Raw genomic sequence first — 25716 nt, 5'->3', positions numbered from 1 at the left:
GCCGATTCAGTAGTGTGCCCTTTGCGGAACCCATATTGGGAGTCATCCAGCACATGATTATTCTCCAAAAACATCGATAACTGAGAATTAATTTCTTTCTCAATCAGCTTAGCGGGGAAAGGCAGCCCAGAGATTGGTCCATAGCTCTTTGGATCAAGGATATTCTGGTTGGCTTTGTTGAGCAATGGAAGAATTGATGCAGATTTCCAAAGTTTCAGAAAAACACCAGTCCTGAACACAGTATTGAAAACAGATATCAGCTTAGAGGTCACCAAGTCAGGAATAAGCTGCAAAATATTGGGATGGTATTTCCTGGTGCCAGCTTTTAAGAAGGTCTGGGTATTGCAATAGCTTGCTGAATATGGCATGTTATTTATGTAGGTAGAGAGAATCATCAAAGTCAGCTACCATAGTGAAATTTGGTAGTGATGAGGTTTGTCATCTGCTTCCACATATTGGACAACAGGTGCATGTATCTAACGGGTGCATGTTTTGGCTCTTCACATGTATGTGCACTTCAGCCAGCCTTATCAATGTATTCAGGCATGTCAGCTGTGTCAGTTTATTACTTATAACCTGAAGGGGTACAAAGCTAATAGCTTTGCATATGTACTGTGATTATGTTGCATATCAAATATGTGTTCTAAGTTTTGGACCATCATAACACACACGTGGTGAGATGGATAATTTCAAGGATCCCAAGTTTACCGGTGAGTGTCTTTAACAATGCTAATTGTGTAGTGCAAGGATTGAGTGTGATGTCAGATGGGGTTTGACTTGCCAGATTCAATGTGCATCCCTATAACAAATGAACTGTCTAGGAGAACACTTTGTACCACATGATAGAGGCTTGACAGGGGAGCCATGATCACAGTGGAAGACTATGCAAATATATGTGGTAGTGGATCCACAGCTGAACATGGAAGGGGTTGTGAAGAATGCTGAATGCATGTCAGTTGCACATGCAAAGATATTGGGAACATGCAATGATTGGGGGCATGGACCAGCATGGACTTACAACGCAGAGGTTTCATATGCCTCAGTATGGTGAGGTACTTATCCAGCGCCCATTGTTATATGCCATACCTCCCAAGTGTTCTGTATAGTTAGCAATGTGTCCTGATATGGGTCCTATCTATATCAGGTACACTGTGTTGTGAGACAATACATGTACTTTGCAGACATTGCATATCTTACTGTGGCAAATCATTATGGTATAAGGGCTATTGTAGGATGCAAAATGCCCACTGATATACAGTGAAGGTGACATTGGTACCATTCCATGGGTACCAAAGAGCTTTGTTCCCAAGCATACAAAGTACTGACATGGTCATACCCAGATGTGTCATGGTGTTGAAATTGCATTGTGCAATAATTGCCCTACCTTTATAATTAGGGCTTAGTACATCTGATATGATAGATAGTAGGCATGAGTATGGTCACTCTAATCTGCAAGAAGAATTTAGTCTGTAGGGTCTACTACCTTAGATGTTATGTATATAAGTATGTTTCATGAGGTTGGTGCATGTTCCTAGTCACCCTTTGACTGACAGTTATCTTTATTGCTTCAACAGACAACATGACTCCAGAGCAGCTGAGGCAGAACAACAAATGCCAGGATAGCTACCACCACCTCAGACATGTTTCAAAGGCACACAGGGCCATGAAGCGAAGATATAAGGAGGAGAATGCCCATAGCAAGTGGGAAGCATTCTGCTCAGACCACCAACACTGGACAAGGCAGCACTGCCAGGAATGGATATTCCAGCAAAGGTACCTCCAACCCACATGTACCCAGTACCTCCACCAGTGGACCATCATACCCACCTTGACCCACATGTCAGGCCACAGGAGAGCCTAGCTCTTTTGAAGTAGACATATAGAAGACATATAGAAAGACATTTTTGATCCAAAGTTTTGAGTGGCAGTTTAGGGAAAGAAAATGGACCAGGGGTTGACACTGTTCCATGAGATCAAGCAGGCAGTGGGAAGACTCAAACAACCATAGCCACAGGGACCCTTTCAGCCCTTCCCTCTGTATATAGTGTTGTTATGTTGTACATAATGTTTTTATACCTTAGTGTAAGTTAGTGTAGTCATGGCAATAGTGTAGGAATAGTGGTTTAGGGGTTTTGTAGGGGTGGATTAGATTTTTAGTGGGTAGGGGTACTTTTTGTTTTTTTGGGGTGGGGGATTGATGTGTTTCATATGTATAAAAAATAAAAATATATATGAAATACAAGTAAGCACATTATTGTCTAGGATTCTATGTGTAGGTAGTTGATGTTTAGGTGTAGTTTCTTTTGTCCTTCGGTGAAGACATGTCTTAAGGGATGTGGGGGTCTGGTGTATATCATGTCATGCTAAATGAGTAGAGTAAGATCGGTTAAGTTAAGGTCGTTTTAGATAGTAGGTAGGATAAGATGGTGCTGGTTAGGTTAGAATAGTTAGTTAGTATAGGGTTGGTAATTTTACGTTTTTTGACTTTTCTATTGAAATGTAAATGTCATTGTTTGCAACATACAGATCTACGTACTGATTTACTGTGTGAGAGTTAGCATGTGTGTTCAGGTAATGTTATGTACATGCATGTCTTTGCCAGCAGTGTTTGGCAACATCATCGAGTAAGTGTCTTACCAATGAGCAGGGATCTGTCTGCTTGACCATGACTTTACAACTTCTAACTTTCAGACATTGTTGAGCAAGGGCTATTGCAATCCTGATGGAAACTGTACATACTGCAAATCATGTGATCACATACAATATCTCTGTGTGGGTACATCATGCAACATGCCTTGGATGGATGTTGCGGTCAAAAACATTTGCCCAATTAGTGGGTTTTTGGAATCAAACACTGATTGCTGCCCTGTGCCCACTCAAACTTGCAGCGCTTACTTTTCAGCCCACTGTTCTTAGCTTGCAAGTAGCCATGGGTGGATCTGGCACTTGGAGTGTGACTTAAGTCACCATTAACATTGACTGCATGACACTAATTGACCTTCATGCTTCAACATTTAGTAAGCACTTGCTAGTCAACACACAAATAGTGTTCACCAAATATGATGCACTCTCACTGCCTAGCATTGTCACTAATTCCCCACAAAAAATGTCCCTTTGGCAAGCAGTTGGTATTTTTGCCTCACAGAATGACCAATGGCCAACCTGGTCCTGACTCCTGCAGACAGACAGCACACGGGCAGTTCAAATTGCATTTATTTACATGTGCAAATGTTGAAGTGGCTGACAGGTAAAGAACATTTGACAACAACCCCAAAAGTTGTTTATAGTCCGTGGATGTGCAGACAGAGTCAATGTGGGGAACATGTCATGGTACATGCAGAGGAGAGGAGTGCTTTAGTGAGGAGGATGACCACAATGTCATTTGGGAGGAAAGGCCACATTGACAGACCACAAATGGTCAAGTTGAACAGGGCGAAATAAGAATGAGAACAGTGGCAGCAGATATTAACCTTGCATGTTCATAAGCCCAGGGAAGAGACAACACTGAGTATGTGGGACAATGGCTGCTACCAGACACTTTTTCATTGGAAAGAGGTGCTGTCCACATCTTCCTCCTCTGATGTGTACGGTGTCTCCCATGAGGGTAGTGTTGTAGGTGTGGCAGGCAAGGGAGGCTTGCAGCAGCATTCACCTGTGCCAACACATGAGCCAGCACAGCATTGAGAAGGAACTGCTGGTTTTGCAACACAGCAGCAATGTTGCAGTGGTAGGCAGCGATGGCAGCAGAGTGGGATCCCTTCTTCCACTCCATGGACTTTAAGATGTTTTTGTTTTGCCCCCAGCTGGTTGGCGACCTCGCTGGTGACACTTTAGTAGGGCCTTTGTTCATGCCTCTGCCTCGTGACACCAGCGATGTCAGCCAGGGACTGCTGGAAACCACAGAGTGGAGAGTATTTGCCTCTATTGGGAGTGTGGCACCCATGGACTCCCTCTAGGGTGGCCACCACAGTCTCCATCCCCATCCGCACCTGCTCTACCAACTCCCACTGGACTCCGACCACAGTACTTTGGAAAGTAATCTGTTGGTCATCAGAGTTCAGGGGTCTGGGAGGGGTGGCAGGTGGTGCCTGTTGGTTGGTGGGCAGGGGGTGTGGACACCCTACAATGCTGTTAAACATTCCTCTGTCTGGAGATGGTGCTCTTATAGAGTCCAGAAGTTCTTGGCGGGAATCCTGGTTGAAGGTTTGCATGTTGCCATCATTCCCATCATCGCTGAAGTCTGGTACAGGCTGCTGGCCAGGAGATGAGAGGTGATCCTCTGCAATGAGATAGAGAATTGCAATCTGTCTTAGATGTTGACATGAGTAATCCAGTTGCCAATCAAGCTTCAATACATTTCACTTTCAGTGGCATATTTACGAGGTAATGGCACAGTGCAGTACTGCAGGAAATTTTGTAGTGCTGAGCTGCGTCATTTAAAAAATGCAGGGATGGAGGGTAATTACAGGAATACGGTGCACCCCTGTGTTTCTTCTTGCTAAAAATAGCTTCCTAGCGCCAACAATGACACCCTTGCACCATAGTGCAAGGGTGCCTGCGGTGGTACACGGCTGTCCTTTTTGCACCAGTACAGCAGTGTGCACAGGGGTGGCACATATCTCGGACCTGAGGAACTGGGTTTGAGTCTCGGTAATGACGCTCAATATCCTGGGTTTCCGGGCAATTCACTTAATCTCCCCGTGCCAAACAAAAATGAATGTGTCCTCATGTAACACAACTGGTGCTCATGGAAACCACTCTGAGACCTCGGGTTAAGTTTGCGCTATATAAAACTTCGAAAAAAAATATATATATCTCATAGTGTCATAAAGTGAAATTCCTGAGATTCAGCCTAATTGTACCGTTGTAACGACAATCACTTCCATGCTAGGCATTAATTAGCTGGTTCCTACGGAAGCTACACCACCAGGGCTCGAGTCGGGGTACCACGCGGGTGGACGGCGTCCCCCCACTTATTTTACCAGGTTTTAACGGGTGGATGCCGTCCCCCCTGCCCAAAAGCTGGACTTCACTCTTTGGCATCATTGCGGGGCCCGTTGCCAAGAACAGCACAAACATGACCAACAATGTAATGCCGGACGATTTGTTTTCGCCAGTCGCGAAAGCAAACTGTCACCAAGGAAGCCGTTCCACAAACGGCAAGATCTCCTGACATACTGCAGAGCTCGAACGAGCAGCTACACGAAGAAGTATTGGGCCTGACATCTGAGAGACACTCCCACTGCGGGGGGATTAAACGCAGCCTCCGCGAGGTAGGGTGCAGACCACCTTTCATCTAAAGGCATATGAATACCCATGAGATTCCTGTTGTGACGTCACTTCCGGTGACAGCGTCCCCCCACTTCTCGTCACTTCCGGTGACAGCGTCCCCCCACTTCTTTATTTAGGACTTGTGCCCTGTACACCACCTCTCTCTAACTGCAAGTTGGGGCAATGTATGTCCCAGCACTCAACCAGCTGTCAGCTTTACATTCGTCTACTTTGTAATTCTAGGCAACCATCTTTTTTTACAACTTAATAAATGTTAAACAGAGAACTCTAATGTGAATGCATACTGTGTCCCAGCCAGCAAGGAGGGGGAGTAAGAGAGGTGGTTTGGCTCTGCGCATGCGCCTCAGAGACACAGGACAGTACTCGGCCACCGGCTCCCCTGCACAGCAAGCTGCGAGCAGCAGCAGATGTTTTGTGACCTGCATGTGTTCTGCATGGGCTGACAAGAGGTGGAGGTGGGTGACGAGGCTGCAGATGCGCGCAGGCTCCAGGAGGATGGCAGAATCTGTGGCTGCAGCAGTGTTCACGGGAGGGATTGGTTCCAGCTTCATAGGGGCTTCTCAAGTGCCTGGACAGGAGGTGAAGCACGTTTACAGAGCATGGGCTCGGCATTATCCAGCCAGCCAGGAGATTCAAATCTGCATTCTTCTCATAACCATTGTAAGATTGGATGTTTATTAAAGAATTGCATTTAATTGAGGTGACCACTGTGATCTGAGGTGGACATATTTTTATAAAAAATGGAAACATCAGCAAAATGAGTTGCGCCTTAAAAAAGAAGAACAACTCGGCCAGCCAATGGCCGGCGGGGGCTGACTCAATCAAGCCCTTTCATTGAGGAGGTGGACCCAAAGCCCCTTTCTGTGCAGCAGTGTTCTTTGTGTGCGTTGTGTATTTTGTTACTGCATGAAGCTTTGCCAGATAGCTAACACAGTCTTCATTGAGAGTCCTAAAAATGGGAAATATATGATTAGGAGGTAAAATGTGTGGGTTTTTTCAGGGAATATCTGGGGTTTTATTGACGAAAAGGACAATATTATTACCAAACTCAATTATTAAGCCAGTCTAATTTGTTGTTTTTCAGTTAATTTTTAAGATTTTTTTAAAGTAAGTTTCAGGGTAATCACCAAGCAAAGGCTGATGACATCACTGATGACAACTTAAATGCCATCCCTGACTGTCATTTGAGATGTCATCAGTGGTATGTGAGGTCATAAGCAGTGCTGTGCAAAATTGCTGAATTTCTAAGGTTTTGTGCATGTGAAATGTGACCCTAACATAACATTCCTGTAACCTTTTTTTTCTTTCACTGAATTATTAAGATTTTTTAAATTCTATTTCCTTACTATAATGTCTCAGTAACTTTGTTTTTTTCAGTGAATTTCTACAGTTTTTCAATGTTATTTCCTAAGTATAACGTCCCTGTAACCTTTGATATGTTAGTGAATGTTCTTTGTGTGTGTTATGTATTTGGTTACCGCATGACGTTTTGCCAGATAGCTAAGACAGTCTTCATTGAGAGTCCTAAAAAGGAGAAATATATGATTGGGAGGTCTGCCCAAAATTGAGAGTATGAAGAGGATTCTGGGCAGCAATGACTGCCACTGATGCTAACATGGTAGAAGCTAGTGGTATGCAAGCAGGAAGAAAGTAGTGGTCAAAACAAGAAGGGCCTCGGGGTTTATTTTGAAATCCTGCATTATAATGAGACTAAATGAGATGACGAGAAACCGTTTCACAAGCTCAATTCCGTAATAAATTGGGTAAGATTGCAGAGCTGTATAAATAAACATATGTGGTTCTTACACTAGATCTGTAAATGAGTAATGAATCTACATACACATTGCAATATAATGGCAACTTTGCGGTGACTAGTGCTACATGTAAGTAAATATTTTCAAAATATTCCTTCTTACCTGTTTGGAAGTACATATTGCATATGTCAGGCTATTTGTTGATTATGAGTATTTTTGGCCATTTTGTCTAGGCCCTGGGTTACAAGTCTAAACAAAAGTTGTACACTCAACTCTCCACAATTTCGACACTGAATTTTAAAACTGTCTGGGCTTAATGTGAAAAAGGGTAATTCTGTATTCAGATGTGGGATGTTAAGGGTTGTGATCTATGGCTGGTCCTTGGAGTTCCACCTGGGTTAACCTTCTTAAGTGGAAGTTTCTCTCTGCTACTACATCTACCTGCAGTTTTGTAGCACACTCAAGGTTTCCACCATGGTTAAGGGGACCAAGTGTTTGTCATAAAGGTATGTCATGTCCTTAGGTGAGTCAGGATGGCCTGAGGTCAATACCCACCCCCATATAGTTGCTCCCACTGGGAGTGCTCTAGTGCTTCTCGTCTTGCCACTAGGGCATGTTAAATTATTCACCTGAGGCAGTATTCCACTTGTGTAGTTGGAGAATGTCATGGGTCCCTAGTCTGGTAAGAGCACATCCAAGTCTCAGGTACGAGCCTCCTGAGCATCCTTGCTTCTGGCCACATAATCACGGATTACTTCTGGGATGGAGCACAGAATGTGAACCACCTTCTACAACACTGGCAATCACTTGCTACTCATGCCCTTTTAGTTTTCTTGCACTCTACAAACTCTGCTCAGGTTCCAGGACAAGAGTGTCAGCATCCGGGGCTCCATCAGCAGACAAATATTACTAAGTATTTTGGTATGGGTGCACTCCTGGGTATGTCAGGCTGTGGAAACATCATTTTCTAACTTTGCTCAAATGTGAAAAGGGCATTTATCAAACCAGGGAAGAGTAAAGGGCCCACTGACTTTTGGAATGTCATGCAAATTGCATGTACTAATCGTGCCAATCACAAAATTGGCATTCACCTCAGATACCAAAACCTCCCGCTCCATGAATATTAGTGAGACCGGAGGCATGTTATGTCCCCTGCAAGTGTCTGCAGTTGCAGGGAGAGAGGCCTGCCAGGGACATTCGCATGTGAACTCGTTCATAAGCAACGTATGATGACCTAGAAGCTGCGCATGACACGCCAAGACCTCTTTTATTATCTTATTTATGGAGCAGACCCTATAGACCCCAAGATGAAATAGAGAAGTTAGTGTCATAAATTCTTTTACGTCCCTCTAATCGAGATGCGTTAGACCAATTTTCAGAACCATTTTGCACAGTAGTGGTTGCAGGAGCCATTGCAGCCTGCGGAGACGTGGAGACGATAGCTTTCAAGTCAAGGGGTGTGGCTTGGTCAGTAAGATTGTGGCGCTGACATTCATGCTGGCATATCATGTCTAAATACATTGACGGCAGGGGACTTGAGGGAGGCTTAAAGGGCAGTGGAAACGGAGAGGAATGCAGATTATTAGGAGTACTAAGTGAAGACTTAAAACAGAGAAAGGGAGAGAGGGTATGCATTTTTGTCTTTGTGTATGTGAAATTTCCCATGTGAATTCCGACAGATACCCCACCAAACCTGATTGAAAGCACCTGTACCCAACTATTTACCAAAAAATACATTTAGATGGGGGGTGTAACAACCCCAAACCCCCCACTACCCCCCCAAAGCTACGCCCCGGACTTCTGGACATTATTGATCCAGGATTGACAATGTTAGTCAGTAGTGCAGTCTCCGATGGGATTCTTCCAGGCTCTTTTAAAGATGGCATCATAATTAGATTCCAAAAATCAAACCACTGGTAGGTGAGCCTGTACCATGTCATCCAATAACGTTATTAAATACTGATTTTTGCTAAGATGATATCCCATATTTAAGCTATGATTAGTGACATTAAAGGTCTGTTATCCTGTTGGATGCTGGGAAGAAATTCAACCTCATGAGCTGGGGAGTTTAATTCTTGCATGAGAGTGTCTGTCCCATCGCACCAGGAGACATGGTTGATTGGTCATCATTAATAACATCATAGGAGCGAAAGATTCAAGCGACTAGCAGAAACTGGTAGAGCCGCCCAAGGTCACCCATTCTGTTTGCTGTATTCACCAAATGTCTTGTTATTTCAATTCACAGGATAGAAACAATCTCACCCCCTATAAATTATAGTAAGATTTTTGAAAAGTAAACAGTGTAAAAGATCGCTGGGATCCATTTCTTTATCTCATTTTGAGCGCAATTTGCTGCTAGTAATGACTATTTTTTCGTTCTGTTTTTATTTTTCGTTTGTTCTTATCCCTGCTTTATGACGTTGCCTTTCTTAAAACTGAAAGCAGGCTACCAGCTTTACATGGCAGCAAGACATCCCTGCCTTAGCTTCCAAAGATTGAAGATGCTCTTTTCAGAAGGTGGTTTAATAATATGTTGAGGCCCCCATTAGAGTATTTGGGACTTGGCTTCTGAGAAGCTGGGAAAAATATCAAAAAAGGGGGAAAGTGTGAGGATGTCCTGACCCTTTGCATTTGAGGGAGGATCCAGAGGGGCATCCCATGGACCATGGATATTTTGTTTGTTTAGATGGTATCGTGGTGATCCCTTGAGACCCAGTGGTATCATGCAAGTCTTACCCGAGGGAGTGTACTGTGCTACTGTGTGGGTGAAGCTTTAGCGCCTGTAACGTAGGAGTGCACCGGTTCCATAAAAACTTAAAAACAATGTACATGTAAAAAAGGCTGATGGCTATGCCCACATGGAGTTAGCTGAATATGATAAAAAAACGGAACAATATAGTCATGAATGGTAGTAGGATCGTCCATTATATTTTATGGAAAGAATGCAAGTAGTAGTGAGTCCAGTAAACTAGAACGGGTGAATTTTAGATTTGTGTGGTATGTTTGGTTAAACATCAGCTTTTACCTGAATTCAATAACTAACTATATCTCTGTAAAATGTGTGGGTTTTTTCAGCGAATATCTGGGATTCTAGTGACGAAAAAGACAATATTATTACCAAACTCAATTATAAAGCCAGTCTAATTTGTCTTGTTTTTCAGGTAATTGTTAAGGTTTTTTCAAAGTAAGTTTCAGGGTGATCACCAAGCAGAGGCTGATGACATCACTGATGACAACTTAAATGCCATCACTGACTGTCATTTGAGATGTCATGAGTGATAGCATCAGTGATTTCACTGGCCATGTCATGAGTGATGTAATTTGTGAGGTCATAAGCAGTGCTGTGCAAAATTGCTGAATTTCCAAGGTTTTGTGCATGTGAAATGTGACCCTAACATAACATTCCTGTAACGTTTGTTACTTTCACTGAACTTTTAAGATTTTTTGAATTCTATTTCCTTACTATAATGTCTCAGTAACTTTGTTTTTTTCAGGGAATTTCTACAGTTTTTTTAATGTTATTTCCTAAGTATAATGTCCCTGTAACCTTTGATATTTTAATGAATTTCAAAGGTTTTTTCATTTATTTCCTAACTATAACCTGTAACCTTTGAGAGTGGGTGTATGAGTGACTGTTGGGGTCTGTGAATGGATGTGTGAGTAGCTATGACTGTGAGGTGGTGTGTGAGTGGTTTTGTGGGTGTGTGTGACTGTAGGGGCCTGTGAGTGGGTGTGTGAGTGGTTTTGTGGGTGTGTAAATGATGCTGCAGATACAATTTTTATAAGTGAGTTTATTAGTTTGCTCATATGTTTCTTTCTTTTTTTTTGGTCTTCATGATACAGCCACCGTCAGACAGGAGCATATCTCTGAGAAGATGTCAGATTTATGTTTGAAAAATGTAACCTTTTACTTGTTCAGCAATTCTCACTGAAATGATTACTACTTATTTTCCAGTGAGTTTCTAAGGGTTTTAAAATTATATTTCCTAACTATTATGACCCTGTAACCTTTATTCACACGTTTGATTTCAACAGCACTTTTTTCTTGGTCCTCGCGGCACCGTCGATTTTAATCACGTCATTTCTTGTTTTATTTTTTCACAATAACCGTCACTTTATAAGGTACCGTTTTTCTCCTTATTTTTGACTTGTCACTTCCGTCATTTCTGGCTTCTCACAGTTATTGATCTCCTCTTGATTAGTTTCTAACTCACCAGACATTAATTTAATTACTTACATGATGCAACAGGTCGACACATCTCTCCTTTTTGTATTTTCCCTAGGACCACTCCTGACGAAGGGTTATTCTAAACCCGAAATGCATTGAGTATATTCATGAGTCCTTGGTTTGATTACTTTGATGAACTTCATATCCCGTGAATAAAACGAGGAAATATGACAACAATGAACGACTTGTAATTTTACCTTTGAGTTTGAACATCGTTGATCCTGCAACTTCGTTGCTATTTGGCTGTGCTTAGAGGGACACTACTCAACTCGATTAGTGCATTCTTCATTTGTCTACACGTCCTGGTTTAGGTGACGTTCACCTCTAAGGCACGCTTCATCCTGTATACATTTGTACAAATCCAGGTGTGCATGGTTTTTCTACAGATAAGTCAGAAAAATACCACACGTAAAAAAGCAGCGTTAACCGCGGTTAGCGCTGCTTTTTTTGTCTCTAACAGGGTTAGCGACATTCTTGATAATAGGAGAAATGTCGACATTTCTCCTATTATTTTACTCTGAAACGCCCCCTTTGCATCTCATTAGAGATGGAAGGGGAAGCGTAGAGTAAAAGGGTGCTAACATGCAAATTTGCATGTTAGCACCCTGTTGTTGATAGGGCGCTAGTTTTATCTCTCCTTTTTTGGCTATTAAAGCCAAAAAAGCAGAGATAAAACCTTTGTTGATGTGCCCCCTAATCGGGGCCAGTTTGTCAAGGGCTGAGTTGATCCAAGCATCTATAGCCATGTCTAAACGTCCTATGGGAATTAACATTGGAAATGCATGTTTTTTGACACCCTCTTTTTCACAGCCTCCGTTTGACAGACCACCCATGAACTTTCTATGCACCACAAGAATCACCAGTGCACTATTTTGGGCAAATTTTGTGAATATTCGTCAAACTATGGCACAGATATAGGCGTCAAAAACACTTTTCCTATGGAAACTACATTCTAACTAGAAGTACCTACTGGCGACTGCATGCCTTTACAACGCAACCATTACAGCACAAATGCCTGTACCACACGTCTTTACCACGCCTTTTTTACTATACATTCCATTACAGCAAAAAAGTGAGTGTAACCCAAGAAAGTATAAAGCTTTTTTTTCAACAACAACAAAAATATATGTATAGATATAGACACAGATATATTTTTAGATATATATATAAAGAAAGAGAGAGAGGGAGATTTAAAAAAAGCTTTATATTTTCCTGGGTAAACTTTCAGTTTCATTGTAATGGCATGCATGGTAAACAATGCTGGTGCTGACATGCGTGATGAAGGCATTTGCATTGTAATGGTCGAGTTGTTAAGGTTTGCATGGTATTAGCGTGGTTCCATCATACATCATACAACCCTCGAGAGGAAGTAAAAGAGCTGCCAAAGGGAAAGATGGAAATATAAAATTGATCATCATGTAAACAAGCAAGATGGGTGCACAGATCCATATCTTTTTGTATACTTTAGTATTTCATCCTGAGTGGGAACGCAATGGTACACTGTGTCACTGGAACCAAGGTGTACCTGGCTAATGAGCCCAGAACAAGGCTGAAACTTGTCCTGGATTGCTTGTGTTCCAGTTCAGGGAGGACCTGTTTTGGTAGTTCGGGCTGGACTGTTACCAATGGAGCAGATTCAATACTGATTTGCATATCTGTGGGTCCAAACTGATGTGCCTTCGTGTGCAAAATAACAATGGTTTGGTATACTTCCCTGAGTAACTACCAGTGGCTGAGATTAATTCAAGCATCCCATCCATCACTTTTTGCATACTTTAGTTTATCACATTAAAGCTTGCCCTGATGACTTTGCAAATGCAGGGAAAATATAGGAAAAAAAGATTTGTTTCTGTATCAAATGCATAAAGGTGGGAAAGAATTTGAATAAAAGTTTGATGATTGAGTGCACTTTTGAAATATAAAGCTGTTCCACCATACAGTTCAAATCCAACTCTTTATATTTTAAAGATTTTGTCACAATACATATTGCAGCAAGTTTAGCAACAGAGTGATGAAGTGTCTGAGATTAGGAGAGGAAGCGGGTGTTGGCTTTAAATTTAGGTACACATGATTCCCAAATTGTGCAACAATCAGAAATGACTAAGCAACACCGCTTTGCACCCCAGGCAACACTCTGGACTATATAAACCCCAGCGCTGGAAGGAGATGCTCATTCCCAGGCGACCTGTGGGTGAAGACCTTCTGCAGCGTTAAAGTTGACAAGACAGGTATGTTTTAGTTTGCATTGCTTTGGAGCTCCTAAATTACTATGTCATCCCATTACCTGGGTTTCTCTAACATGTTCTCATATGTGTTGTTGTGACCAATGCCGGTGACTAAAAGGCTGAATTTCGTTATGTGATTAAACTGTGACAATATATTCAAATAGCGCAAATTCCTCATGAAGACTGGTGGTTCTTTTATGTTTTTTCTTTTCATTTTTGAAACATAATTCCAATAAAGAAATGTAATCGCCCTCCTCCTAATTACATTGTTTTAAATTCTCCACAGTCTCTTTAGAATAGTTTTACATTTATTATCAAAGTTCCCAAATAGCAAAGTAGAGAAACTAAAAACCAGCAGTGGTAGCTGCTGTCAGTTAAAAGTGGCGAGGCCGCGCAGGGGACAAGAACACAACCAATAAAAGTGAACTTACCTGCAGCGTACCGCCTTTTTGACTCGGTGCTCTTCTCCTCTGCTACTGGTGCACAGGCTACCAGACTCCCCTGCGCCAATCCAGACACTGCACTCTTGCTGGTAATACTATTACCCACCATGAGAGAAGCACCAGGATTGGTCTGATTGGGCTGGGTCTGGGATCCTGTGCCTGCTGTTCTCCATCCAGCCGCACAACACAGCTCGAGTTGGAGAAATCTAAGTTTGCATGTTGGTTTGGCCTTCCTAAGTTAGGTGGCCAAACCAACATGTGCACTTGCAGTGATCATCAATCCTCCTACATGCTTGCTGCTGTCATCAGAATGGCCCATCCCCCAAGACTCGGCTTTGGCTCAGTTATGAAAAACAAAATGCTAATAACATTGTTTTATTATCATCTTCTTTTTAATGTTTGCATCTGGTGGCTCTATTGGGGCAACACTCCTTTGCCCTAAGGAAGGGGCTACTGCTGGAAACCAGAAGAAGAAAATGAGAGTAGGAGAGCATGAAAATTAGGGAGACAATCAGGGGGAGAGGAACAATTTAAGTAACATGAGATTCCGACCTCTTTACTGAGAGGATAGAGAGAGTCAGTCTCAGAGTATCATAGAGAGACAAACAGAGAAAAAGAAGACATAGGCGAAAGAAAGTGAGAATTAGAGAATAGCGCACACCTAGAGAGACAGAGAGATTGATTCATGTGCATTAGAGGGAGACAGAGAGTGAGAACTTCAGAGAGAGGGAGAGTGCAACAGAAATCACCAAACATATGCAACAATTTGATGTGGAGGTACTGAGGGTCAGAATCTATGTTGCCAGCTCTTGTCTCTGCACCAAAGTACGTCCATTGAAATGGGGAATACCTGCTCATACCCGGCGTTACTGGGTGCTTTTCTGGAGAGTTTACACAGATTTCATCACAAAAACACATTTTCTATCTGCCAGTGGGCACTGGGGGATGCAGTGTGAGATGGCAGAGGTACAGAGAACTCATATGCCTGACCAGTGGGAGCACTGTTTTGACACCCAGATCTGTGGGAATGATAAACATGTATCAACCTATACACAATGTTGCAATAGTATTTCACAAGTAATAGTAAAGAAGGATAATTTGACCGTGAAAGGTTTTTGCCAGCATCCTTTTGGTCATTCATGCTCCTGCGTCTTATAGTTTAAAAAATCTACATCTCCTATTCATGTGAACTCATTTTTTTTTTTGTAGGCCTGCTTAACTCATACAATGCTGAACAGAAAATGTGTCTTCCTTATGCTGGCAGCAGGTGAGTGTAAACCAAGCTTATAGAGGAGAGCCTTTAACAAGACGTAAAACAAGTCCAAATTGGTAATTGCTTTATCACTTCACATTCTATTGAGCTGGTGCAATGACTGAAAGATGTTGATTGATCAATTGATGAATAGTTTAGTCCTTGACCTCCGGAACAGCACTGCCCTCATCTCCTTTATTAACAATTGCTAGGATTCCCTTTGTGGTCCTTTTCATCAGTTGCAAGAAAAACTGTAGTGCTAAAGTGCTTGTACTTTAGCCTCTAAACATGGTAATATTGGTCTATCCCAATTGGCATATTTAATTTACTTATAATTCTCCGGTAAGGTTAAAGTACCTGTGCCCGGGTCCTGTAAATTAAATGCTACTAGTGGGTCTGCAGCACTGATTGTGCCACCCGCTTCAGTAGTGCTTTTCCCATATCTCTGGACTGGCATTGCAGACCCTGTGTGTTCACTTAAAAACTGCCATTTCGACCTGGCAAGGCAAAAGGTTTTTTTGCCAGGTCAAAATGACAGTTTCTTAAGTACATATAAGTCACCCCTGGTGAAGGCCTTCAACGGACTTCATCAGGGTTGTAAGTAAATGCTTAAAACCAGGTGTATCATCTCTAGTTAGGCTTTCCGTTGTAATTAAGTGGATCCCAGATGACAGTATTGAAGATGATTCATCAAATATTCTATGTTCAACTCCAATTTATTTATTCCAACCCTCCATCTTCTTCATCAGAAGAGAATTAATTATGATCAATGATATTGCTCTTCCATGGATCCAAAGCAACAGCTACCATCTAATGGTTTCATACACCTGAGTTTGAGCATTTACTTACAACCCTGATGAAGTCCGTTTAGGATGAAACGCGTTGAATGGGCTGAGTTCATGTTTACATCTACAAAAAGAATAGAAATAAAACAAGATTTTTTCATCAAGATTCCGTTACTCTTGTGTATTACTAATGTACACTCCCATAATTACGGGTTGGATAATTTATATATTTGGTCCATTTTATTCATGATGTCTGGGCATCAGCAATGATGGAAATGTGAAGTTTCTAAAAAAGATTAATGATATTATCAATGATAACACATGTGTAGATAATAAACACTCCTGTCCTGTATGTGTATCTGTAGTTTTGTGAAGTGATTCTTTGGCGATAGAATCACAAACAAACAGTTGAGTGTCTGGGTCTAACCAATGAACTAATAAGGATAAATACTTGTGCGACTGTCCTATAGCTCAATTGCCTTTCTTTTCCTTATAAAATTGACACCTACATGTGTTAATGTAAACTTTTCATATTGATATTTTCAGTGGAGATAAGATAAAGGACTTTGTGATCAGTAATTTGAAGCTGGTGTCCAATCGGAAGTCAAACACCTTCCAGTTTTTCTGCTGCAACAAACTAAATGACATTGATTCTTGGCTTCATTCTTGCATGGTGACATTTGGTTAACTGGGCGAAATCTTGCTTGATCGCAAATTGTTTATTTATCTGTAAGGAAATTAGCAGTGAGAGAAGCTACAATGTGATGCCTGCATTTATGTTTATATTTTTCTTTTCCAGTGCTAACTACGATGCTTGGAATTGTAAAATGTGATGATGATCATGATGATGACCATGATGACCATGGTAAGCAAAATCACCCATGTATCATTCAGGAAGCAGGAATCCATTACTAATCATGTCCCATTTTATTTCACAGTATTATATGTTCACAATTAAAGTGATCAAATTAATCTGTATTTTGATGTCACAAAAAAGTTGCTTCAACATGGAGGATAAAGCCAGGATTACCCCAGGAATAGGGACAGGGATAGGAGTAGTGATAGTCATAGGGTTGAAGACGAAGCCAATATAGTAATTGTCAGGGGTTTATTATTGTCCATCAATTAATCATTTCCTTTTTTTCGGTCACAACACATCATAAAAAGTACAATGCATTATGGATGAAAACATCTCATGAAATATCCAATAAGTACAAATTATTAAACATTAAAAACAAATACAAAACAAGCCAAGATCCTAGAGAAATGCCATAAGAAATAAATTCCAATGCGGCTAAGTTCATGGCAGTATCTAGTACCAAGTACAGTGTCTATCGATTTTGGACCCCAAGCTAACATCTAAAGATCAGCGGTAGAGAAATAAATAATGCGTCTCAATATCAGAGACATTTCCCTGAAAGTTGCAAAAAGTGCAATATAAGTTTATAACAGTTTACGAGATTTAAAAACATTACGTAGCCACGGTTGCCAAGTGACAAAAGGTGGTACTTTTTAAGAGGGGAAGGATACAATGATGATCATGTCAAAGTTCATGGCATTACTAAAGGTTAATTGCAATTGTTAACAATAGATCCCGAAAACAAGGCCATAAGAATAGCAGCAAAACTTTTAGCTATGATGTACGAGAACCAGTCTGGGACACAACTAAGCTAACCAGTCAAGTCCCTCCAAATGCACATCTTTTTAAATTTATTTTTTAGTTTTATATAGCGCGAACTCGATCTGAAGATATCATGTATCAGAGCGCTTTACATGGGCACCAGTTTTGTTACAGACAGACACATTTATTTTTGTTAGGCACGGGGAGATTAAGTGATTTGCCCAGAAGCACAGCTTGTTGAACGTCGTTGCCAAGACTCGAACATGGTTTCCCAGCTTCCAAGTCGACCGCTCTAGCCGTAAGGCCACATCCTCTCATGCTTTGCTCAGGAAAGGAGTTAAGCGCCACTGCCATAGTTTATACAAGCCATTCCAGACACCATCTCTAAAGATTAGGCACTTAAGACATCTGTTGCAGAGGCCTGCACTACAGCTGCTCTAACAGACCATGCCCATTTTAAAAATCTTGTAAGGGCAAATCCAGTGGGTTCAGATGTATCGTATTTTACTAGCTGTAGAGCTACCAGACACTGCTCAGTGTCTAGGCTGCCGCGTAGAGGCAGAGTCCGCATAGCTCTTCGTTATTGTGTACTAATGGCAAATTAATATAAGTGCGCCTCAGTTTCTGCCATATTAGGACAAAAAGAGCAGTCACTCTTCACTTCCCCCTCTTTACCTTACCACGAGGTAAAAGGCCTAAGTGGCAGTGTTCCCACACGAAAGCGAACATACAAAGACTTTGCTGCAGATGGAATAATTCTATCGAGGAACGGCCCACAAAGCTGGGTACATTTATTACTTAGAAATGTAACCATCAGGCCTCGCCTCATGTCATATCTTCTGAAGAACATGCTCCCAGGAAATATATTTGACCTATTTGGCCATGTTTTTCCTTCACCTACTAGGGTCTTAAAACACACCCTTGAGTTTGACCTTCCTACATAGAGTTTTCAAGGCTTTAAGACATGGCATAATTCAGCTCGTATCCAACAGCATTAGCGCCTGCAGTGCAGCTTTGAAAGGAGCCATCTCCTCGGTTGTCCAAATTCTAACCTAATAAGTAAGAGTTTTTAAGCAATTATTTTCACCGACCCTTTTGAGGCTCAGGTCCCATCTTAAGGGAATCAGTGGTGTGCTTACTAGGACATTCACAATTGATCTTATGCCTTTATTTTCTGTTATATTTTTTTGTGAAATGTCCTCCAACCCCCAATTTTTTACCCAATACAATGCACCTCCCATGGCTATAGCTCTATACTACTCAAGGACTGGGGACACAGCCCTGGTGGTCGGTGCTTTATATTTCTTGGTGATGGCGACTTCTCTATATGTTAATGTAAAATTACTCCTTGCCAACTGTAGATCCCAAGAGAGCTTGTCAGTAAGCCTAGCTCCCAGACACTCAAAACTCCTGACCCGATCGATGCTAGATCCATCCACAGTCATATTATTCCTAAAAGTGCGATGAGGGTTGATGGCCATAAACTTGGATTTACCTGCATTGACCTCTAAATCCCGGTCTCTACTAAATCCAAAAAGTGATTTAGCAATTCCTGCAAGCCAATAGTGATACGAGAAAGCAGCAGGGTATCATCACCAAAAGGTAAAAGAGGGGTGAAAGCAATAGCTATCTTGGGAGCATCATGCTGGCCCTCATCATTGCATTCAGTTTTATATTTATCAAACCAGCATTGAGGTTACTTCCTTTTGCTATTGTTATTATTCTATTTCTCTTTGAAACTCTTACTCTCATTCCATACACGCCCATTCGTTTTCCTCTCTGGTTTCCTCATTTCCTCCCTCTTTCTTAGATTAGAGCTGCCTGGCTGTCTGGGCTAAAATAAACCCCGTGCAGCTCAGCAACTCTATCCCTCTGAAACGCGCCTCTGAACTGCTTTTCCCTCATACTTTAGGAATCTCGCTTTGAGTGAGTCTCATGCAGGGGTTGGGTGATGTGACGAGGTGAGTTGACTGGCTCACAGCAGAGGGTTTGGCTAGTACACGCTCCAGTGTCACGTATGGCAATGCATCGTGGCTGTCCCAATCCATGAGCAGTGGCCTACGAAAAGATTTACACTGTTTCATTCTGGGTGCAGGAATCAGTTCCTGCTCTCGTGTTTTCTTTCCACAATCAAATTGGTTGAATTAATACAATTTTTGTTTGATGGCATAGTGAAAACTGCATCCCCTATGCCTCAAATCATTCCATGTGTTACAGCAAACAAATGATGGAAGGAATGCTGACAATGCAAACATTCTCCCCCAGTCAAAAGATCTGGGTTAAATCCATCATTCTTTTGCCCACTACGCCACCCCAGTTTGGACCCAGCCATATACAAATCAGTCTTGATCCTGTGCCCCATGGGAACAGTTCAGACCGAACTGCCAGGCCAGGTACTTCCTGGACCAGAAACAAGCATCCTGGGACCGGTTTCAGGATATGTCACCCTTCTTCAGCCAGGCTATCTTGAATCCAGTGGCACAGTGAGCAAGGGATCTATCTATCTATCTATATATCTATCTATCTATCTATCTATCTATCTATCTATCTATCTTTCTTTCTTTCTTTCTATCCATCTACATGGTATATTTATAATGGTACATTTAAAAAATACTAAAAATATAATAGATAGATAGATAGATAGATAGATCATACATATGCAATAAAAATATAAAAAATAAACAATTGAATACGAAAAAATATATTAAGTAATGTAGTCATAACATATTAAAAATTCATAAAGCGTATTCACGAAAATACTATAAACATGAAAATGTGTGTAAAAATATAAACAAATAGTATAAACTAGAACCAAATAAAACAATTAGTGCTATATAATCTATTTAACCCATATTATTTAAACTATTGGAGACAAAGAATATTAAATATACTATTCCCACTCTAGTTTATGCAACAATACTGAAACAGTTGGAAGGGTTAGATTTACTATTCCTACTTCAGGTACTGCAATAATAGAGAAAGTGTTAGATTTCAGAGGAGTTACATTTACTATTCCTATTCCATTCTCAACAGTAGGGAAAGCATTGGACTTTGGAGGGGAGAAGTTTACTCTTCCCACTCCAATCTACACAACAGTGCGGAAAGTGTAGGACTTTGGGTGGGTTAAATTTACTATTCCCACTCCAAAGAGTGCAAATGTAGGGAAAGAATTGCAGTTCGGAGGGGTAAAATTTACTATACCAACTCGAACCTGTGCAACAGTCAAGAAAGCGTTGGACTTGGTAGGTGTGAAATGTACTATTCCCACTCCAAGTAACTGTAGGTAAAGTGATGAACTTCATTATAGTTAGCATGCACTGCTTAGGACCTCACATATGAAATCAGTCATGACATGTACTATGACATAATTTATGACATCACTCATGAAATCTCAAATGACATAATTGATGACATCACTGACGACATTATCCAAGATTTGTTTTCCCACAAATGGCTCCAGAAATTAGTATGTCATTAGAATCCTGAAAGTAAGTTAAACAAAATGCTCAAGAGACTATCAGGCATCATTAGTGCCATCAAAGATGCCACCCCCTTAGGTGTACAAAGAAAGCATTATATGACACATGGACACTATACCATGCACTTTACAGGCTGCATAGTTCACATTAACAACCAACCACAGATATCTGGAAAAAACCTCATTGACTATGGTGTTTAATCTGTATACAACTGTTCACCGGGAGCCAAATGCGGAAAAATAGTGAATGTCAGTTCCAAAACAATAGCCACCTTTGGACAGCTTTTTTCTGTATTAAACCCCTGACACTCACTAAACCTACATTGAGAATTGAAGTTGATATCAATAAAGAACGGGTTACTGTAAACAGTATTTACTCTATGGATAGAGTTTATTATATACCATACTCTTTGAAAGCAGTGAAACTCTTATCAGAAACTCACCCCCAGAGTATTAAAAAAAATCTATTAAGAATAGTCTACAAGCTATGCAACAGTTGTAAAAAAAGTATACTATTATAACCGAAATCTGAAGGTGCTATCTACATCCTTTATACTGCAGTGAAAACTATTCAGATAGCGCATCTTTAGAAGAAAAACAAGCCCTTGAACATACGTCAGTACTTGGTGCACCCAGTTTTCTATGTTGATTACAAATGTTCAAAGTTAACAGAATTATCTTTTATAACTCAATGCTGCTTATAAAAAAAGTTAGAATTGTTCTTCTGTGGGAAACTTTCTGGAGAACCAAAAATGTTCTTTGACACATAATGAATAGAAGTCAACTTTCACCTGCACGCAGAACAACTATTGAATACAAATATTCATAACAAGTTGAATGCCTCTACACACCTATGGTGCATTAGCAGTAGATGCATTTTGTAAACACATACACCCATTACCTTAACCCAGGCTGTACCAAATTAGGTAGACAAATAATGGTAATTACCAGCCATTATGTACACTATTAAGGAAACTAGCACACTCATTGGATGATGTCATCAGTGATGTCAGCAATTATGCAATTTAAGACGTCTTCAGTAACCTAGCAGCCTGCAACTAAAATAAAACAAAAAATAATAGTTAATTACGTATTACTTACTTACCTTCCCACCTATACCCCTATAAAGATAGCATTCCACAACTGAAATAAAAGTAAAATTAGTTAGTATTCCATATTTTCCATAATTAGAAATCAATTAAATAATGAATACTGATTTATTAATTCATTATTACTTAATTAACTTACCACACTAGACCCCTACAAACATAGTAGCCTGCAACAAAAATGTTAGTAAAATAAATACGCATTCTATAAGTGAAACAACTGAAAACCACTCATAAAATAAACAATCAATAATTGATTGTTAATTTTTTATTACTTAACTTCCCATCCTATACCACTACAAACATAAAAGTCCACAAATAACATATGATTAAAAAAAAATATTATTAGATCAATTACATAATAAATATCAATCATTTAATTAAATAAAATTTAATAAATAATCCTTAATTAATTATTACCTTATTGACTTACCACTCTAGCCCCATACGAACTCAACTACCCACTACAACACTGTAAATAAGTATTAAAAAATCAATAAGAATTATACATCACTGAACATTTCAAACTTTATTTAAAACCAATTAATAACATTTATATAAACAATTGTAACAAAATTAACATACCAACTAAAACACATAAAAATATTTTAAAAATGATATAAGTGTAAAAACATTGATATTAATTACATCGATAATACTTCACTCAATAAATGATATTCTTGTCAACGATATTACTGCATCACGATGTTTTTGTTTCATGATATTTAACTCAGAACTCCTAAATCAGACCCTTGGTGTTATTTCTGCTATTGATTGCAGGGATGCAGAATGAAGGATCCTGTTGAGTGCATTTTAAGTATAAGTCTTACAAGGCATTAGCCATTTGCTCCACCAGGCCTTGTGGATTGTGCTGAGTATTTTAACCTCACAGTCTGCTTTGTCTGAAGCTAAAAAAAATTATCCAATGCTAAGAATAGCACATGGACCTAGAGAACACCAACTAATCTAGTTCCCACGTTCTTGTGGGTCCCTCTGCATGTGCAGGCTCACTGAGTAACAGATCACATTCTTCAGGTCCAGACGAAAGACAAACGCTCCTGCCCATCAATGACACTCTCAAATTCACACCCGGTACAACCGCTCTTGTAAAGTCTACCAAATTCCCCAATCCACATCAACCATTTGGCAATCCACGAATGGTTATATTCCTTTCTGCTAGAAATCCAGGTTCTAATTCAGTGCATAATTTTACACAACTCCTTCCTTCTGCCCCAGCCTTGTTTTTTGCACGGTGCCGGCTCAGGTCTGAGCCTTGAGATCTCTGTCACTGGAAAACGTACTGTGCTTGGATGCTGCCAAATTTTACTGAGCCATATGCATGTTGATAGCAGAGGTTGTAATTAAAATGAATGGATATATGATTATAAACCACAGTGCTTTGGGACATTTGTTATATATGATCTATAACAATACTGTCATTTCCCTTACAGAAAGGTGTGGGGACAACATGGACTTCTCATCCTGTGGTGGCTCCTGTCAAATAACCTGTCAGAATATTTCCAGAGTGGGGACAGATGAGAAGTGCACAGAAGTGTGCAAACCAGGATGCAAATGTGAGCATGGATATGTCCATCAGGATGGGAAATGCAGACCTGCCAAGGAATGCCCCTGTCCAAAGAACGCTGAATATAAGGACTGCAATGGAGTCTGCCCATTAACCTGTGCGGATGTGGCTAATAACATCACTTCTAAGCTTTGCACTATGCAATGCAAGATGGGGTGCTCCTGTAAAGAGGGATATGTCTTAAACTCTACTGAATGTGTCCTTAAGAAGGACTGTCCCTGAAACAACCACACACACTATGAGACCTGTGGCACTGCATACCCATGTTATAATTTCGGCAATCCACCACAATCATGCAGAAGGCCATGTGTGTCTGGGTGCTTCTGTGACAAGGGCTATGTGAAGTTTAGTAACACGTGTGTACTTCCAGAGCAATGCTCCAGAGCAACCTCCTCATTAAGGGGTGAAGCAATGTACCCATGGCTCTCTGAACACTATATAGGATGTAAACATACTTGATTCACAATTGTAAACTCAAAAATGTACAGTCTTCAAAACATAAAGCAAATAGAAGTTAAGGTATTTCAGTGAGATAACATTATATTTTTGGGATTCTCAAGATAAAGAAAATACAAGAGTGATTGGATTATTCTACAGTACTGTAGAAGAGTTAATTTTTCGCCTGACTACACATTTAAGGCATGCTAGCCTACATTTCTCATGGCAATTTTCCTTTTCGTTCCACCCTTTCCACATATAATGCTGTTACGCAGATAATGTCATCCTCTCCTCAATATCCACCCACCTGTAAATATCTCATTGCACAAGCAACGCAGATTAAGAGCTTGCCTCATCACCCCCCCTACATTGATGTGTTCCAAGTCTCAGGTCTGCAGAGTTTGTAAACGCCGTAGTGCAGTGAGGCCAGTTGTTCTCTGGGGGGTAAGATTTGTTTACTGGATATCAAATACCTAGAAACTGGAGATCTGTAGTTTTACAGTGTTCCCTGGAAAAGCAAATAAAAAGCGACTAAAAGTCACACTTTTGTGGTCAAATATTCGAATGCACATAGCAGCTAAATTACTCCATATCGTATGTGATACCGTCGAACAATCACGTTTTTTTAGGAGGCAACCTGGGATGTTTGAGCCTGCAATAGTAAAAGATAAACTAAAACTATAGTTCCGTATTAGCAACACCGGTGTGGCTAAAGCGAGTTGGCTGACTTTGAACAGATCCAACCAGATTCATCTGACATTGATATGTTCATCTAACTTCAACATTCTTTGAAGGGGGTTAAAAGAAATATTTAGTTCTCTCCTGTAGAGATGTCTTTGTAGATTCCAGGCCACAAATTCCAATCTCAATAAGGTAGCTCTGTCGGTAAGGCCCTAGTGTGAGAGTACCTAGAGGTTTTCACCCTCATGAAAAGCTCAGTGAGTAGTGTGCCTGCTGGAGAGCACCAAATGTAACCAGAAAAAGGCAAATAACATTTACCATAGTAAGTTGTAATTCAGAGCTCTATAATCTCTGACCTTCAACTGTATGTAAAGTCACAATAAAATTCTTCTAAGACCCTTGACATTTAGATTTCCCCCAGCCATTCTAATGAGTTTACTAATCTGCTTCTATGTAAGACAATTCTTATGGAGTAAACAACACTTAAAGCGGTCTTTGAAGGATTAAACTGGCCGAATGTACTTGAATTACTTTCCATTCTGTGTTGAAATGTCTCCAAAAACCTCTTGCTTTGACCTACTTTACTAGACTAATGTAGTTCGAAATGTAAGATTTGACACTGCTTGTATTCACATATCCTGAAGATATCTCCTAGACTGATAAAAATAATCATGCAGGACTCATTTGCTCATACATGCACAATCTACCACTAAGAGGACGATTACGATACAGTCTGAATCCGACCACATCATAATCGACTTGTTGGATTCCTTTCCGACCAACCCATTTTGATGGGGTCGGTCGGAAGGGAATCCAAATCAGATTTCC

General features: G+C 40.6%; 1 protein-coding gene across 1 annotated transcript; it reads left to right on the top strand.

Moving 5' to 3' along the window:
• The first annotated feature begins 12883 nt into the window (after positions 1 to 12883).
• On the top strand, positions 12884 to 25290 carry LOC146809248 (alpha-tectorin-like). The gene is made up of 4 exons (XM_085614321.1): positions 12884 to 13502; positions 15152 to 15209; positions 16779 to 16844; positions 23636 to 25290. Exons 2-4 carry the CDS (start codon positions 15170 to 15172, stop codon positions 23989 to 23991), a joined length of 462 nt encoding a protein of 153 aa, XP_085470447.1. The 5' UTR covers positions 12884 to 13502; positions 15152 to 15169; the 3' UTR covers positions 23992 to 25290.
• The last annotated feature ends 426 nt before the right edge of the window (positions 25291 to 25716 follow it).

This window comes from Triturus cristatus, chromosome 7 (genome assembly GCF_964204655.1).
Source record: "Triturus cristatus chromosome 7, aTriCri1.1, whole genome shotgun sequence".
NCBI classification, from domain to species: Eukaryota; Metazoa; Chordata; class Amphibia; order Caudata; family Salamandridae; genus Triturus; species Triturus cristatus.
Note: the sequence above shows the minus strand (reverse complement) of the source record. Positions and strands in the feature narration are given on the sequence as shown.

Coding starts and splice junctions, on each gene's coding strand:
- LOC146809248 (XM_085614321.1), top strand. CDS start 15,170: ATGCTGAACAGAAAATGTGTCTTCCTTATGCTGGCAGCAG. Junction 15,210..16,778: donor CTTCCTTATGCTGGCAGCAG/GTGAGTGTAAAC, acceptor TTTCTTTTCCAG/TGCTAACTACGATGCTTGGA. Junction 16,845..23,635: donor TGATGACCATGATGACCATG/GTAAGCAAAATC, acceptor TTTCCCTTACAG/AAAGGTGTGGGGACAACATG.